The sequence below is a fragment of the Triplophysa dalaica genome, chromosome 2 (genome assembly GCF_015846415.1).
Source record: "Triplophysa dalaica isolate WHDGS20190420 chromosome 2, ASM1584641v1, whole genome shotgun sequence".
In the NCBI taxonomy this organism is placed as follows: Eukaryota; Metazoa; Chordata; class Actinopteri; order Cypriniformes; family Nemacheilidae; genus Triplophysa; species Triplophysa dalaica.
This window is the reverse complement of record NC_079543.1, coordinates 12,986,843-13,003,867: the sequence shown is the minus strand read 5'-3', so window position 1 is coordinate 13,003,867 and position 17,025 is coordinate 12,986,843. Positions and strand designations below refer to the sequence as shown.

At 38.2% G+C, this 17,025-nt stretch overlaps 1 protein-coding gene across 6 annotated transcripts in view; it reads right to left on the bottom strand.

Moving 5' to 3' along the window:
- lmo7b (LIM domain 7b) overlaps nt 1-9,368 on the bottom strand; it is a 31,134-nt gene extending 21,766 nt beyond the window's left edge. For all 6 annotated transcript variants that reach the window (XM_056738021.1, XM_056738056.1, XM_056738040.1 and 3 more), the window contains exons 1-9: nt 9,096-9,368; nt 8,895-8,972; nt 6,842-6,912; nt 6,649-6,718; nt 5,075-5,181; nt 3,479-3,509; nt 2,602-2,688; nt 1,185-1,383; nt 245-401 (exon numbers count right to left, since the gene is read on the bottom strand). In XM_056738021.1, coding sequence (XP_056593999.1) covers nt 245-401; nt 1,185-1,383; nt 2,602-2,688; nt 3,479-3,509; nt 5,075-5,181; nt 6,649-6,718; nt 6,842-6,912; nt 8,895-8,963 — 791 coding nt within the window. In that variant the 5' untranslated portion in view covers nt 8,964-8,972; nt 9,096-9,368. The remainder of the gene's footprint in view (nt 1-244; nt 402-1,184; nt 1,384-2,601; nt 2,689-3,478; nt 3,510-5,074; nt 5,182-6,648; nt 6,719-6,841; nt 6,913-8,894; nt 8,973-9,095) is intronic.
- Nucleotides 9,369-17,025: the final 7,657 nt, after the last annotated feature.

The following is a 17,025-nucleotide window of genomic DNA, read 5'->3' as shown; positions in this document are numbered from 1 at the left end:
CGCAGCTCACTCGTTGGTAAAATAAGGCGCGAAAATAGAAAAATGCTGTACTTCTTATCACAAGCCAGTTCTTTAAACAATCTAAAAGATGCACGCTTAAACCTAAATGGCATCAAATCCAAGGGCTGGAAATCTGTTGATATCAACTGATATCTTTTGTTAGGAGCTTAGCAAAATGTCATCTAACATTTTAAGCGAAGTCAGTTTTTTTAAGCATAGTGGCAGATATCATCATGTATCATACCTAATTAGGGGGCCTGTAGACCCTCTGTCCCCTTCACGTTGTTCGACTCTTTTTCTTCTCAGGGCAGATGGGCCATGCACTCGTTCTCTGGGAACGTCACTCTTTCTTCCTTCTGCCATCCTGAAGCAATGTTCAGCTTCTGCGTCACTGCTGCAGCCTGGGACAAAATTAATGTGAAAAGGTGAATGCTACGTGAAAGAAGATAAACAAAAGCAAAACATAACACTGTGAGCAGATTTATTGTTTGAATTACGTGTGTAAATGGTACACGCCTAACTTCACTTGGCAGCATCTTTGTACATTACCCAATGGGTGTGAACCGACGATGGGAATGTCACGCTTATGTGAATGGAATGGGTGAAAGGACAATTCTGAGTGCTGAATTTTCATTACCAAGTGTTTATGAGATGCAATATCGAAGGCAGAAAGTAAACAAGTGATTGTGATTTTTGGTCACTGAGATATCCAAGCAACAGTGAACTCAAGTATTGAACTAAAGGTCAGGTGATTTTGTTTGTTTTAGGTAAATCTATTGTAAAGTTCCAACGAAAATTATTATAGACAACATTCTAACGGCAGAACAATACTTGCACCAAAAAAAACGAAATATTAATATCAAAACATGACATTTACCTAATGAAGTGTCTGCTGCTACATCACACCGTGTATGAGCTTACCAAAGTTTAATTTGACCTCAAATTCATGAACTTAATTTTACTTTCAAAAAGTTTTTTTTCTGAATTTGTTTCCATTACATTGCCTTTCATCTAGATGTTTCTGGGCAAAAAAGCCTTAAATCAACGCTCAAAGACTTACAATTAGTCTCAAAACAAGCCTTAGATACAAGGATTCCCAAAACCAATTTGTTGACTAGTCTTACAGCAAATCATACAATTTGCATATACATTTTTATTCCCAATAAAAAGACACACAGTCTTACCTTCACTGCCAGCTCTGAGGGTGCAGTTTGAAGCTACACTGAGCGTGCGAGACTCCACCGAATCCAAGCTCTCGACTGAATCCTCCCTCCTGTAGCCCGACTGCTTCCAGCTGAATAGATCCTCCCTGTCAGAAAACCAGCCCTCTCCAAAGCCACTGTCCCTCACATTCGACTTGGAGTGCACAGACTCCTCCAGAGCCTGATAGATGGAGAACAAACCGGACATACAAGAGGTGCAAGGCAAACAAATTGAATTTAATAAACCTCAGCTCCTGTGGATTTTTTCTGTGTCTTTCATTTCTCTGACCCAAGCAATGAGCAGTATGCTGTTCAGTGCATCAATAATTACTCCTAAAGGCCAGACAAGACCGAGCTACGCCTCAGTGAATCATTTTAATCAGTGACTCAAAATTAATGAGGATCTGCAAAACTTCTTTCCTGTGAATGGACATAGCGAGTCCAAATCACATGAGATTCCCAAGACAATCTTACAAAGGCAAGACATTAGGGCCTTATTTTAACTGATCTATGCACATGGTCCAAAGCGAACGGTGCAGGTGCACCAGGGCGCATGGTCTAAATGGGTTGTCCTGATTCTCTTAATGAGAAATGGGTGTTTTTTGGGCGTAACATGCAGTAAACCAATCAGAGTCTCATCTCTCATTCCCTTTAAGAGCCAGTTGCGCTTTCGCCACGGCGGATTTGCTATTTACACGGCGGAATTTGCAAGAGCAAAGCCTGGATGCTTCTCCAGAAAGGAAACACATTTGCTCGTGCGCGAGGTTTAAGCGCGTAAGCAGACCATCTACAGGACAAGCCAGATTTTTTTATAGTAATCATTTACATTGTAATCCATTTATTTTTTATATTTGCCATGTTTCTGTGCTGCTGCACTTCCCTGTCTAATAAGTAAAGTTATAGTGCCTTGTGGACCCACTCAGAGGCGCATTTTCTACAAAAGCGCGCTTTAGATTACAAAACTAATATTGCGCCGTTGACTTTAGACTAAGGTTTACTTCCTCAAAATAGCAACGCGCAAAAAATGCACCTGACAAAAAAATGCACCTTTTCCGCAGGACGGAAAAATGAGAACTGCGTAGGGCTGAAACTAGCAAAAACACTTGCGTTGCACCTTGAGCCGCATTGCGCCAGGTGTACTTTAGGGCCCTGACAGTTCAAAGAAGCAATTCACCAACTCAAATTCAGCTTTGTAACAATGTTATCGATTTTCGTAAACTGTATGTGTAATATCATTGGGTCGTTCTTTGTGGTAAAAGAATACTTTTTAGTGTCTTTTTTGAGATATTTTAACCTACACTACAAAAATCATTATTTCCCAATATATTTTACAAATAATTCTACAGATTCTCCATGTATGAGTACAAGCAGAATTAAAATGACAGCAAAATGGAAATACCTCCAATGCTTTCAGGTTAAGCTGTGGTCCAGTGTACAATGGGTCAGCCTGAGCCCTTTTTCCAAGCCAGTATATAGTGATCAAAACCTGTGCATGATGGAAAAGATTTTGGGGACACAAAAATAATGTTTAAATTACTCAATATACAACCATAAATACAAGAAACCCTAAACCAAGCGTCCAAGGATTTTTGCATGTCTAATAATCCCTACACTCTGATACCACAAATGTTTTACATTATTTTGGTCCCCATAAGGAAACAGCTTTTAAATCAAACAAAATTATGTTTATTTGAAAATGGAAAAAGGTTTGTGTGATGGTTAGGTTTAGGTATGAGGGTAAGAGGATCAATTGTAAAGCATTAAAATCATTCCTAATTCCTAGAAAGCCAACGTTTGTGTGTGCCATGAACAGGTCAGCTTTGTGACCTAACCTGTCATTAATTGTTAGTCTTCAATACCATTTATTTGTTTTCCCCAAACTACTTGAAAAGTCAGGACATCACTTAAAAATATATCAATTTTAGCTCAAACACTAAGTAAATTAAATGAAGGCTTCATACAGTCTATGGCAATATTGTATTGCACTTGAATTAGTAAAGAAAAAAAAGCCCATGAACCATATATTGCAGAGAAGCTCATGTGGCTTTAAATAAATTAGTCAATATTAAATCACATGGCACTGACACATTTAGCAGAGGACTGATGAGATTACAGTAAATTATTGTTTGGTATGCAAACTAAAGAGTCAAAGGCCAAATTCAGTCCAAAGAAAAATCAATACACAATTATTTTATTCAGAACTCCGACTCAAACTAAATTCACCCCTTTTAGATGTAGTTTGCTATTAATAACATATTTTAAAATATACAACTTACGTTTTTCAGTCTCCTGCTAGTCTCTTCACGCCTGGATAGACAGAAAAAAGGAACCTCAATGTATAGAGCATTCACCAACAGAACGATCCGTGTGATCAGTTCTAACGTCCAGTCACAGTCACAGCAACTAACCCCATCTCATACCCTCCAATAAAATTAAGTCACTGCTATAAATGGAACTCACCTACCACTTAACCCCTACAGTAAGCACTCGTCATGCACACTCAAGTTTGTCCGTTACAAATTATAAACCAATGCCAATGTATATCAAGAACGTAAACAAAGCATGTGGTGAAAAGAAACTATCCCATCTGAGAGAAGAACAACCTTATTCACACAGCAGGACACTGGACACATGAGCCATCTGTTTGTCTCTATAGACTGACAAACATACTTAAAGCAATGTCATCATTAAAACATCACAGTTTGTTTATCTTAAATCCTTTAGCCAATAGCCAGGGTGTATTCGGTAGCATTAATTGGTGGTTTGCTGTTCTGAAGTTACTACACTAAGTGAAAGTGTTGTCGAGCCTTAAATCAAGAGGACCGCGGGAAAGTATGCAAGTTAAAAATAGTAGATCCACTATAGCTTTGCCATAGCATTTGGTTTGAGGGAAGAGCCATCTGTGGCTAAATTTAGGAGTCATGGTGGCCCTGCTGTGTCTCCTTTGACATGAAACTCTCAGGAGGGCACGGTTGAATCTGGAGTGCAAGAATCAGGAAGCAAGAAAAATTTGAAAATCAGGCAATAATAGGGAATCCACAAACTTTCTCCATACGTGTTTGTCACTTTAATTGAAAAGAACAGTTAAGAAGGGATACAAAAAAGAAGTGATACAATTGTGTGTCGAAGCCCTAGTTTAAATCCTTTTAATACTATTTTAAATGTATCTGTATTGGTGCTAAACCACTTTAATAGTAAAGATAATTCATGCTCTTCTAAGCAAAATATATTTCAGAGACAAAGTATTTTTGAACATATCTACACACTTGTTCTTTCCGGAAATGGCTTTCTTTTCACTTGTCTTCTTATTTTAAACGACCCCCTGAAACCACTTTTCATTCAGTCAATTTATCAATTACATTTTTTCAATCAGAAATAAGACACACGCATGTAAATGGTTTGCAAATAGTAAATATCACGACCACCAGATCATGCCTAGCTGTGAAATGAATGATGAAAGATGATGACAGAGTTAGGTCTGACTGCTTCACTATTTACATACCATCATATTTTATTCTATGCATTTCCATAGAGCACAAGGGCTGATACACGACTCTAGACTGGTCAGATGTCATTGTTTGAAATGTGTTGGGACTTCGTGCCAGATCCACCTAGCCTTCTATCTGGTATGGAAATTAAATTATACTGCAAACAGTATTTAAATAAACCCATGTTCCTGGGAGAAAAGGCCTACAGTACTTTCTTCGAACCTGCACAGAGAACTTAAATATTGACATAATGATATGCTCCAGATATTCAAAGCTTTGTTGAATTATACAAAAATATTAAGATATTGAGAAAACACAGGCAACCTGTTTAACTTCACTCTAAACACCAAGTCAGGAATACGAATTATGCCTTTTTCAGCTTACCTGACAGTCACGCGAGTGGACACATCCTGCAAATCTCCAGGGTGAAAAAGCTGAGCTTCATTGAGCCCTAATTTCTCACAAGCTTTGAGAAACACATTCACATTATCCTGAGGAGAAGAGATCAACAATGACTTATGCAGCTAAAGAAGATATCAGGTTAAACATAATCCTCAAAAATGTACACAGGTAATGAACACAATCATGTCTGGGAAACTTGTCTGGAAAGTTACACTGACACCAGTAAAGGAGATGGGCTGGTTGAACAGAAAAGGGGTGGGAACTAAAGAAGGCGAGTGTCAGGTGCTGGCCCACATTTAATTCTCAGTGTTTAAAACTGGAATCCTACATGCAAAAGATACTGTTACATGGGTGCAGTGTTTATATAAATATACTCTACAATATTCACTTAGAAATATGTTGACTAAACATTTCAATTTCATGTTTTAAGTGTCCATAGCAGATTTTTATTGTACTAGCATAGCTTGACTCTTCAAAACAAACAGACTTTTATTTTAAAGGGAGTTCACCCCAAATGAAATTCTGTCATCATTTACTCACACTCTTGTCATTTTAGACTTGCATGACTTTCTTTCTTCTGGAAAACACAAAAGAAGCTATTTTGAAGAATGTTGTTAACCATAAACTGTTCATTCCCATTGACTTCTACCGTGTGGACATAAAACCAATTCAATGGGGAATAACAGTTTCCTTTTATTAACGTTTTTTTTTTTATATTATTTTGCATTTTCCAGATGTAATTGGGAGCAGAGATGACGTATTTTTGTAAGCAAAACCTGGAAGTGAGTTAGCATTTTACTTACGGTGTCATCGCTCCAAAGTATTGGATTTTAAAATGGGTTTTCGGTAAATCACCCAATATAAGGTCTGCGGTAAACAATACCTCAAAATATTTTGACATTCTATTCTATGACATAAAACAAACCAGTTTTAACCCGCTCGTGATTGTAAAGCCTTATTGGGTTTTAATAGCGGTGGTTGTTAAACAAGTTGCTTAAAGCGACTACTTCCTTTGGCGGGGACGTTAGACGTCAATGCGCTTACAAAGCTCACAGATAATGCAACATGGACACAGATCGTGAATGAATGCACATCTACGCCTTGAGCGGAGTAATAACTTACAAGGGAACACATGTTTATCAAGTTTGAAAGAGTTGTCGGAGGTTGGTGGTGTTGAAGTTGTATCGAGCAACCTTAAGTTTAGTCTGTTTATAGCATCGTGTTGGTATTTTACTTCTGCCGATTGTATTTCGTATTTGTATATGTTGTGTTTATTTGTGAAGCTTATCTTAATAGACAAAACGTGTAAACATCAAAACCTTTGTCAATCACATAGCTTATTTTTTGCGATCTTCCAAAAGTCTATGAAAAAAATGCATAGGCTTTCAGTAGAGGGAACAAGCGCGGGCATACTTGCGCCTACAAAATAACGTCATGTCTGAGGTACTGGATACAGGTTTGAAGGGTCAAAAGGGTGAGAAAATGATTACAGTTTTCATTTTGGGGTAAACTATCCCTTTAATTCTGCAATGAATCTGGTTTCAAAATATGCTCACCAAGCCTGCAATAGGAGTGGACAGCCTATTCACTCGTTTGATGATTCCTGGTTTAAGTGTGTTGATAAGACTAAAAACAAATGATAGACAAAATAAAAACATTTAATGATTCATTTAAGGTGATTCTCTAAATGTTGTGTAGGTGTTCCATTGTTTTATCATAATAACAAAGGACCATATCAAAACTACTTACTTGCACAGCAGGACCCCGTCTTCTAAAGCTACACGAAAACATTTGCTTCCAAAACAATTTTGGGTCACATTCTGTTCAGGAATAAATTCAAACAAGTCACGTACTTTGTATAACATGAATAGAATAAATACACAGACACATCACAGCACTTTTTAAGAAAATATTTTAAAATGGTCAGTTCTGATCCTTGATTCTGATAGGCTGAGCCGAGTTCTAAGCCGTTATAAAATACCCTGATTTATAACAGCTGACGCAATACATGGCATAAATACAATTTTATTTACTTTATTTTATGAAACCTTGCTACGCATATGGAATAACAAAGCAATGGGTTACAGTGCATTATTATAACAGCTTAGGGGGTTTTAGGCACTGTGCTTCGCATCGTGCCACTACGCCCTTTGCGGTTATAAAATGCACTGTGTGTGTATCCCACTGCTTCGCGGGGCTTATTACTTTAGTAACCCCCTGCTTCGCGGGGCTTACTGCTTTATTAAGCAACAGCATTCTCCTAACACATGCAAACTCATGGTTGATTGTGACATGAAACGGATGTCCAAAGACAGGAAACCACAGTCCACCTCAAACATAGCACTCTTTTTTTAGAACATTTATGTGGTGCAAAAGTAATCTACACAATTGTTTTGTGATTTAACATTAACATACAAAAGACTGTAATCTAAGACAAATGCATCAAACTGGAAACTACTGTCCAAATCATTCACTGAGGGAAAACAAAAACCTCTCTCTTCAAGTGCAGTCTATAATCAATCATCATTATTATAGCGGTTTAGTCTGCTCTCACAGCAAATTTATCATAATGAATCATGTCAATCCCACTCACCATCTAATAAGGTCATCAAACAAACTTTACAATCAAGCACAATAAAACAGGGCCTCAAATAACAAGCACATACTCTCTGGTACTCCCTCTCCTCCCTAAGAAAGCAGCCACCTGACTGTACCATTTGGCAAGCAAAATGTAGCAAACAGCTAAGGGGGCCTTTGTGTTCAAATTGAGAGGCACTGAAGCATCCATGCCTGGTTCTTTCCTAATCCTGCATCCTGATCATAAGCTTGTTTGGGCACATGGAATGTACATGAATGGCTGCTTGTGTACAGACTACATCAAAAGACTCAAACTACCCATAAGAGCATCTAAACGAAGCCATTCTGATATTTTATAAAATCATAAATGTGCAAAAATGCTCGCAGTTGTAAGCCAAGACTGCTAAATGAATCAATAGAAATGTAAAATGTTGTTGCAAACAACAGCTGTTGCAAACAGTCACAGTTTTTCATAAGCCAAAATCACATGGTAGGCAAAAAGTAATGCCTTCCTAGTAGCAGATGATAGTAGCAGGTCTCAAGGAAATGGTGGTTTGATTTCAGTCATATCGGCTTATGAGCTCTATAACAAACGGCACAAGTGCTAAACAAACTGAATATCCTGAAAACATCCATCATGCAAAGCTCCAAACAGACTCATAAAATTATAGTTTTCAGACCTGCAACACTATCAATAGTTGAACACTATCAGTTACATTTGAGATATCATAATATGTAAATGCTTTGATATATTTTCATAATGAATGAAGACCATTTTCATGTGCTTTATCTGAGTATTAACGTCACCATCACTGTACTTTGACACAAGCACAAAACATTTTTTGTGCCTCTTGGTACAAGACAATTGGTTCAGACTTGTGATCAAATGATGATTAAAGCCACATAATAGAAAGCAAAACATTACATAATTGTCTAAAACTACCAATAAATGAATAAAAGACACATGAGTTGATGGCGTCCAGCTACTTTGCAATGGAACAAAGCTTCATATAAGCCTTCAATGATGGCACACCTATCATGTCTAGTTTACATTTAATTGTCACCCCTAAATGGCTCACAGGAAATAGAGCATTTCCTGAAACACACACTCTTAGATGCTCCCTGTATGATTTCTGATTTTATAAGATAAACTATAGTGTTTTTAAGACAATGTACTAAAAACTACATTAAGAGTAAAGGAAACACTTGCTGATGTCATCATTACCTCGATCCATCTCTGCGCCTCAAGGAAGGCGAATTCACAGCTGACTGCAGACTGCACGCGCCACTCCATCTCTCACACCTGTGTGCATTTCACAACCAGAACAAACGTTAACTTTCATGACTGTTCAAATCCTCAGAATCTATGCACAGGTTCATTGCACACCTGTGATACTTTGACACATCAACATTTCCTCAAACTCACCTGCAAATCGCTGGAAGTTGTATCACGTTGATCTATTTGTCGAAATTATTGTTAATTTCTAAATTCCAGAAGTCTCGTTTTTAAGCGCAATGCGTTTCCCGTTACCCCTGTGTGTTTCCACTGCTACTTTTTTTTACAAACTTTCTTTGTTAAATCACTTTGACTGCACATCAAGCTGCTATATACTTTGATCGTCCGCACCTTTTCCCTCGAGGATGTTGCATTTCAATTTCAGCAGGAGAAATGTTTCTGTTAAACGATGGGACAAGGTTGGCAGCGGCGTGTTTGTAAAGACAAGTGCGTGCGTGACGAGTTTAAATATAAACCACGCCCCCTGCTGATATGAAGAGTGATGACATGCGCTCACCTGTTTTGCCAACGAAAACCAGCAGATGGCGCAAGATATGTATTTCCTCAATATACTGTAGGAAAAATAAACTAATGAAAAGAAAAACAGTTTGCTCACCTCCCATTTTGTTAGATCACGTTTTTTATTAAGCTACACAGTTACAGTCCATATTAACCTCATCCGTCAAGGTCTGAAAACTTACAAGAACATTGATACAGAACATTTGACCTTTGTGGTGTATTTCAACTCCACCGAGGTCATACAATAGTTCCGTGCGACAAAAAGTACATTTATGTTGGTGTTCTAGTTATCTGGTTTCTATATACATTACTTTATCCTATAGAAGATGTATTCTGAACAGTATCTTTTGTATATTTTTGGTGTTCCATAGAAATAAACAACAGTATGGTTTTGGAATATCACAATGATAAGTAAATCACGTACAACTTTTTTAAATTACACAGAATTATTAAACAGGGTGTCACAATATACTTTTGACTATTGTCAAACGCTCCCTTTATACAGAAGCTTCCTGTTTAATACAAGGCAAACCTCATGACAAACCAGTTAAGTATGAAAGATGCAGCTTCTATCACTTGTAGTTCTGAACATGGCTATAACTTACACTGAGAGGTACTTTCAACAGCTGGAACTAAAACAGGAAGTGCTTCATCCAGCGACAGGAAGTGTTAACCAAAGCTGGAGCGATGTACAAGCCTGTCTGCCCACTGGTTTCCTGTGTGACTAGTCTGCTGTTAGACACACACCAATACTTTATCTCACTGTTGTTGTTGTCTGATGAAACCAAAGACACAGGTTACAAAGTATGCTAGAAATTCTGTAAAAGGATGTTGGTGGAAAATGTCCTTTGCTGTTCAACTGTAACTAGTTTTGCGGTTTCTGTTCGAATAATTTTAATATATGCAGATGTAGGAAAGCATGCATATATTTAAATATTCAAATAAATATTAAATAAGACATATATTTGCATTTTTTATAAACTTAACATTTCTTGATCAAACATATGTAGGCCTAATGTGCAAGTGAATTATATTATTTATTTCTCTATTCCTGTGGTTGGCCTGCTGCTTGTCACACACTCTTAAAAAGGCTGTACCCATTTTGCACTTGAAAAGCTCTTTAGCTATAGAGAGATCTTATGCAAGAAGCATTTATTTGTCCCCCCATGTCTTCATTTGAGGTAGCACAACAGAGAGCTCTATGACTAGTGATGAAATGTCTGTAACATGTGAAAGTTAAAAAAACTGTAAACATGATTTTATTGCAAATGAGGAAAATATGTAAATTAAAGGTGTAGAGTTCATGTGCAGAGAACAGATAAGAGTTTAAAGTACAGTAGATCTAAATAAAATTGTGCATCCATTGGACGATAGTTGTAAAAGGTCAGCCATTGTCCATTCACATCTTGGAAAAATACAATTTTATTGTGATTCTTGGATTTTGAAAGCCCTGGAGAAATAAACTATGGAGAAACATGGAAATAAAATGAGTGTACAGTCTGGAGTGGCAATGAAGTTGACCACACAAATAAAAGGTAATATTCTGTTTAGCTTAAACATTTACTCTTTTTTGAATATGTGGTTTTGGAGGGATAGCTAAATACTGGCCCACATATGAAAATGGTAACCGAAATGAATAAACAACGACGTTTGGAAATGAAATAAACATCCAACTAGAGTCTGATCTACCCTGCACACAGGTTGGGCTTAACAGCTTTTTAACAAACAAATTTATGTATAAAAATAATGTTAAATTTCTACTCCATTTTGCTTGCATCAATATACTCATGCTTTTATACTGTGTAATTCCACCCACTAAAATGCTTCATATAGAGTTGCTGTAAAGCCTAAGGGTGTGTGTGTTCGCGCGCATGTGTGCGCATGCATTTGAGGAATTATCTTTTGTCCCTGCCCACTGACTGGTGGTCTGTTTCACCTGGAGCTGCCCAGCTGTTCAGAGTTGCACTGGCACAGCAGTACAGAGCCCTGAACACTGTAGCTTTGTCCTGATCTGGCATTGCCCAGCAGACAGATGAGAGGGAGGGATAAGGGAGGGAAGTTGGGCGGCCAGATGTGTTAGTCCAGCCAAGGGCAAGTTTTACTCATGTTAACACACATAGCAAATTATACCATGCAGACAGACACCCATTGCAAAGATCACGAATATCTGGTGACAAGTGAACAACTTTTCTTTTTTTGCTTAAATTGGGTTGAAATAGATTAGCAGCATTAATGACAATTGTCATATTAGAATATGAATGAAGCCATTTGTTTTCACTTGAAATTTCTATTGAATCAAATATTGTGGTGAGGCTGTGTGTGTGTTCTCAATAGGACCAAGAGTGGGTGATTGAGTGAGAGGTTGCTATGGTGATGCCTTGTGGTGTCAGAGGGGTGAGAACAAACTGGTGTGTCAGATGGAAGAAAGTTCACATATACACCAACTGATGGATCTCCTTCCACTTTCTGTGATAGCAGAGACACTTCGGAACAGTTTGTGATAGCGTTTGAAATGTCACAGTCAAACTAATAGAACCACAGAGAGGCACTCAGCTGAGCAGCGACATAGTTTCAAGGCAGAGTCTGGTGAGACAGACGCAAAGGCAGATTGTGGTGAGGCAGCGGAAGAATAGATAGACAGCCTGTTCACTGTGGCAAAACAGTGCTGCAGAGTAAAAGCAAGGTTTCGGAAACTCCGTCAGTGGCTTACTGTAGCTGTGATGAATTTAGTCAAAAAAAATTACTCAGACAGACATTAAAATAAATTATATAACAAACTTTGAAAAACATCAGAAGTAAAAATGGCAGAGAGATTCACTGCGGGGACTCAATTTAGGGGCAAATCTTATTGTATTTATATATGAAAATTTGCATGGTACTCGGTTCCAGCTTGAAATGCACTCCCTGGGCTCCATCCCCTTGCATTCCCCCCCATCTCTGACAAATATACAAGTGAAGCCAAAATAAAATACACAAAAGCAATGCCACGAGTATGCCAAAAGTTTGCATACAATTATTCAATAATACAACATATTGTGCTAATAAGAATAACCTTAAAAATTTATTTAATTGGCCCTCTAGTTCATTTAGGATAGAGTTGCATTAGTAACACAAAGGTCATAGGTACAAACTCAGGAAACACATAGTAATTTAATGTATTAAATGCGTTAAGTCCCTTCCAGAACGTAAATACATGGAACTAGCCTGTGTTGTAATAAAAGCATGTTTGGCAATTTTCAAATGGCATGAACCCTTTGATATGCCCCACCCAATCCATACATTTGGATCCATACATCAACACCAAATAGAAATTATGAATATTTCAAAGTGGATTTCAAGTTCAATTTAAAATGTGGAGCTTTTTGGAGAATCTAAAGAAAGAAATGCAATATAATATAAATATGTGTTTAGAGGTGTATAAACCCTTAAATAGTGAAGCGTTGTGTTTACCTCCGAATGAGCTATTTCAATACCACGGGTCCTCTTACATGAAATTCACCATGTTTTTTCTACAGTAGCCCTAAAAGGAGTGTGCTTCGAATGGGAGGTAAGAGCAGTGGAGTGATTGCAATTTGCAACATCACTGCTAGATGCCACAAAATTTCATACACTGGACCTATAAAGGTCAAATGAAGCGGGCCTAGCAGGAAAATGAGTTGCATAAGTCTGAGGTTGGACGGGAACACAGGGACGAGTTTATTTAAAATGAGGTAAGAGTGAGAGACATACAGAAAGATGAATATTGAGGTTGGTTTGAGAGACAGCGTGTGTTGGAATGCTGAGGTTAGAGTCTGTGCTCATGTTTCCCTTGAAAATCAGGGAGCTCCGAACCCATTAGGAGACAGACTCATAGCTAAGCCAGGGACTCCAGACCACACCGACCCCCCTCCACCTCTATCTCCCTCTCTTTTGTATCTCGCCTCCTCTCCTTTGTCTTCCTACTGAGGCACTTATTTCAAAATAATCTCTTATTAATGCTCTCTCTTACTCATCCCATAGTTTTTGCAGCCCCTCTATAATTCCCATTCCTTTGTCACATTACTGGCCCTTCTTTTCTTTCTTGCCTCTTTTCCACTCCTCTTATACTCCCCCTAAGATGTAACCTCCACAAGTTGTCCCATAAACTAACTCTAGAAAACACTGTGCAAGGAATTTCATCAGCGCAGGTTCTTTTTATCAGCAATGATTCCCGTAAAGTTGTTTCCTGTGATACACGGTAATAGGCATGACAGCCCAATGCCATACGGTTTGCATGTGCCAATAGTAAATGAGTCAGGCAAATGATTTGAAGTAGTAGTCACATTCCGTTCGTTTAAGTCATTTGTTAACCTAGTTAGGTTGCCAAACCATTTAAAGGGATAGCTAACCCAAAAATAAAAATAATGTCATCATTCTCTCATCCTGATGTTATTCCAAAACCTTATGATGTTCTTTCTTCCGTGGTAAAGAATAGGAGCCAGAATGTTGTTGAATGTCAGATGCAGTCCCCATTCACTTTGATTGTACGGATAAAAGGAACAGCATTAACATTCTTAAATAAAATACAAATTTAGAGAATAGGAAAGTCATTTGGGTTTGAAAAAATACAAATGTGAATAAATGACAACTGAATTTTTCCATTTCTGGGTGCACTAACACTAATTTGTACAACATCCAAAGGAAGCGTGAAATTGATTTCTTGTCTGGTTTAACATAGTCTGATCTATTTAAAATCCTCCTAAATGTGAACACGGTTGTAAAACGAACTATTTTTTCTTTCTGACCTGTTACTTTCTTTCTCTCCTTTCTTTTTCCACAGGCCAGAAAGCAGCCCCCCTCCTGCTCCCCCCACCCTTATTGACTTCTCTCCACTACATGTTCTCATCGTCCGAGCATTCCCTCCACCATGCCGAAAAGCTGTCTCTCATTTTCCCACTGCGCTCCTCTAGTCTGCACTGTGGGCTGTAAGGGGGGCCAGGGAGTGGACCCCAAACGACGTGGCAGATTGTATGCCTGCATATGTGTGTCTTTAGTCGACCTGCATAACCACATGCCCTATGGGTACAGTCAAATGAATATGATGTGTTTTGTTCAAACACATTTCCCATAAATGATGCTGACCAATACGGTCTCTGGAATTAATTACCAGTAAGCGCTGGCAATAATTCCTCAGCAGCTACAGTACAACGGTTTAGAAAGGAATTTAACTGATACCGACCAATTTTAACAACCATTGGCTGGGCTTCGGAGAGATGAATTTACAGACGGATATGAAAGGGAAAAAAAGGGAAGAACGAAAGTTTACATTGAATATGATATAGATTTTGATTTCTAGTGCATGTTTGTGTGTGTGAGATGTTGAACACAACAGGAAAATGGAGGCTGTGGGAATAACAGCAAGGAGGAAACACTTCCCTCAAGCGCACATACATTTACCCACATAGGCACACACACATTCCAACGTTCCCGCACACACTCCCTCCGCACGCATAAACTATTCGGCCCCCTGCAGACTCGGTGGGGGGTGGTCAGTAAGGCTGATTTTGGCACTGGGAGTCTAAAGGAGTCTTACAACACTGAGAAATACATTATGTACGGATCCCCAAAAAACATATCAGACTTTGACAACGGAAAAAATACTGGAAAGCAAAAGCACTGTGAGGCAAATGCGAGGCTGAAAGGAATGAGAGGTCCAAGTTTTTAAATTTGTGGTAAATTGGGGAGAGGTCTGAATCGGGGCACTATGCAATATGTTTCTTCTGTATAACACACAGGGGATAGTATTGATTTGTTCTGGGAGAGTTGCTTATTGATTCAGAAGTGGTTATGAAGGTGATTCACATACTGAATGTTACTGAATGTAGAGTTGGGAGTTAGCTCGAATCAGATCTTAGATCTGTAGTCACAATATGTTACACAATGATGTGCCTAGTGTAATCAATTACCCATAATACCACACAGTGTGTGCATGCTGTTTGTATTTGTGTTTGTTGGTAATAAACGGATAAGTGTCACGGGGGGGAGTGTAATGCTTCAGAACAAAACACAAAGATCCTTCTTAAGATTACAAAAGCAACTCTTGCCATGCATGTTGTGAACACTGAGCTAAATTTCAACAAACCTCGGCATGTCCTTTTCGGCAATGATTCACTGATTCACGAAAGATCTAGGTGTATTGTCTGTCACTGTTCTACACAAGGATTTTAAAACCAAAGAGCACAATCTGAAACTATTCTGTGCGGCTGTTACTTCAGTGACTGCGTGGTTAATTCCTGAGCTTTGACAGCCTGTATCCAGCCTGAAATTTGTTGCAATAAGCTGCACTATTTCAGAGTGTTTGTCTTTTTTTGTTGTTGAAAAGATTAAAAGCAATCTGTCTAACACTAACTACATCCTGTATGTTTAGGTGACCATGATCTGCCTCTTTCTTACTCTCACAGTCTGGCTCAGCTGAAACAATATCAAAGTTTGTTTAGGTTAGTGTAGCTTGTGTATGCACGCGCATAAGGGGACAGGGTTCGTTTTATGCCAGTTACTCAGTCATCCTTTGTAACAGGGTCCAACTGGAAGTCAAACACAAATCTACATGTGCACAATGACAGAATGACCATGACAGAATTCAAATTTTTAGGTGAACTCACTTTAACTAGCTCCCTTATAATAAGTTTTTCGTTGCTGTTCTTTTGTTTAAATACTTTGTTGTCTAACTTAACAAGCACATTTAAATAACTTTACATTGGTTTCACATTTGCAAAACCCAGTGACAAACATAACGGATGACTATTAATAATGATTTATGAATAAAATAGTCATCAAGAAATATGGAAAAGTATGGTTTCAGAAGGACGACTGTATTACTCGTGATTTGCTTCATTAGTATTCCAGTAAACTAAACAAGGAAACTATACTATTTAGTCCACTTTTTGTGTACTTCTCAGACTTATACCACACACTTACTTGACTTACACTTTAAGAAAAAACGATGTAAAAGTACATTTGACCTGTACTTGTTCTCAATTTTTCAATGAACATTTACTCAAAAGTATAAGTACGGTAAGAATATGTGGCTTGAAAAATATATTTGAACTTTTTTTACAAAAATATAAATGTACTTTGTAGTTTGCCTTTCCATGCTTTTCCATTCTGGTTGCCCAGTATTATTTTGCTAGTGAACAGTATGATTCTGCTGATCAAACCATCATAGAAATTCATGCCGGTCTAAACTGGTCTTACACTTGGCCTCATGAACACACTTTGGTGCTGCTATGGTTTCTTCCTCTTTATTAAAGCTGTGTGTTAAGGTTAACAGCAACTATTTGAGCAGTCAGGCATACGCTTGCCCTGGGCTTCACATTAATGTCATGCTCCAACGGCTCTTTTAGCAACCTGGCTAGCACTGTAGGCTACATTTACAGAGACTGCCAACCTCTTCAGACCTCTTTCAGTTTATCGCTTCATCTTGAGTACTACATGATTATATTTCCCATAGTATTTTCAAACAACTCACTCAATGTGACTGAACTAACGTCACTCTGCTGTCCTTTGCTTGAATTATTTCTAGGGGGGAGCAGCAAAATTTATT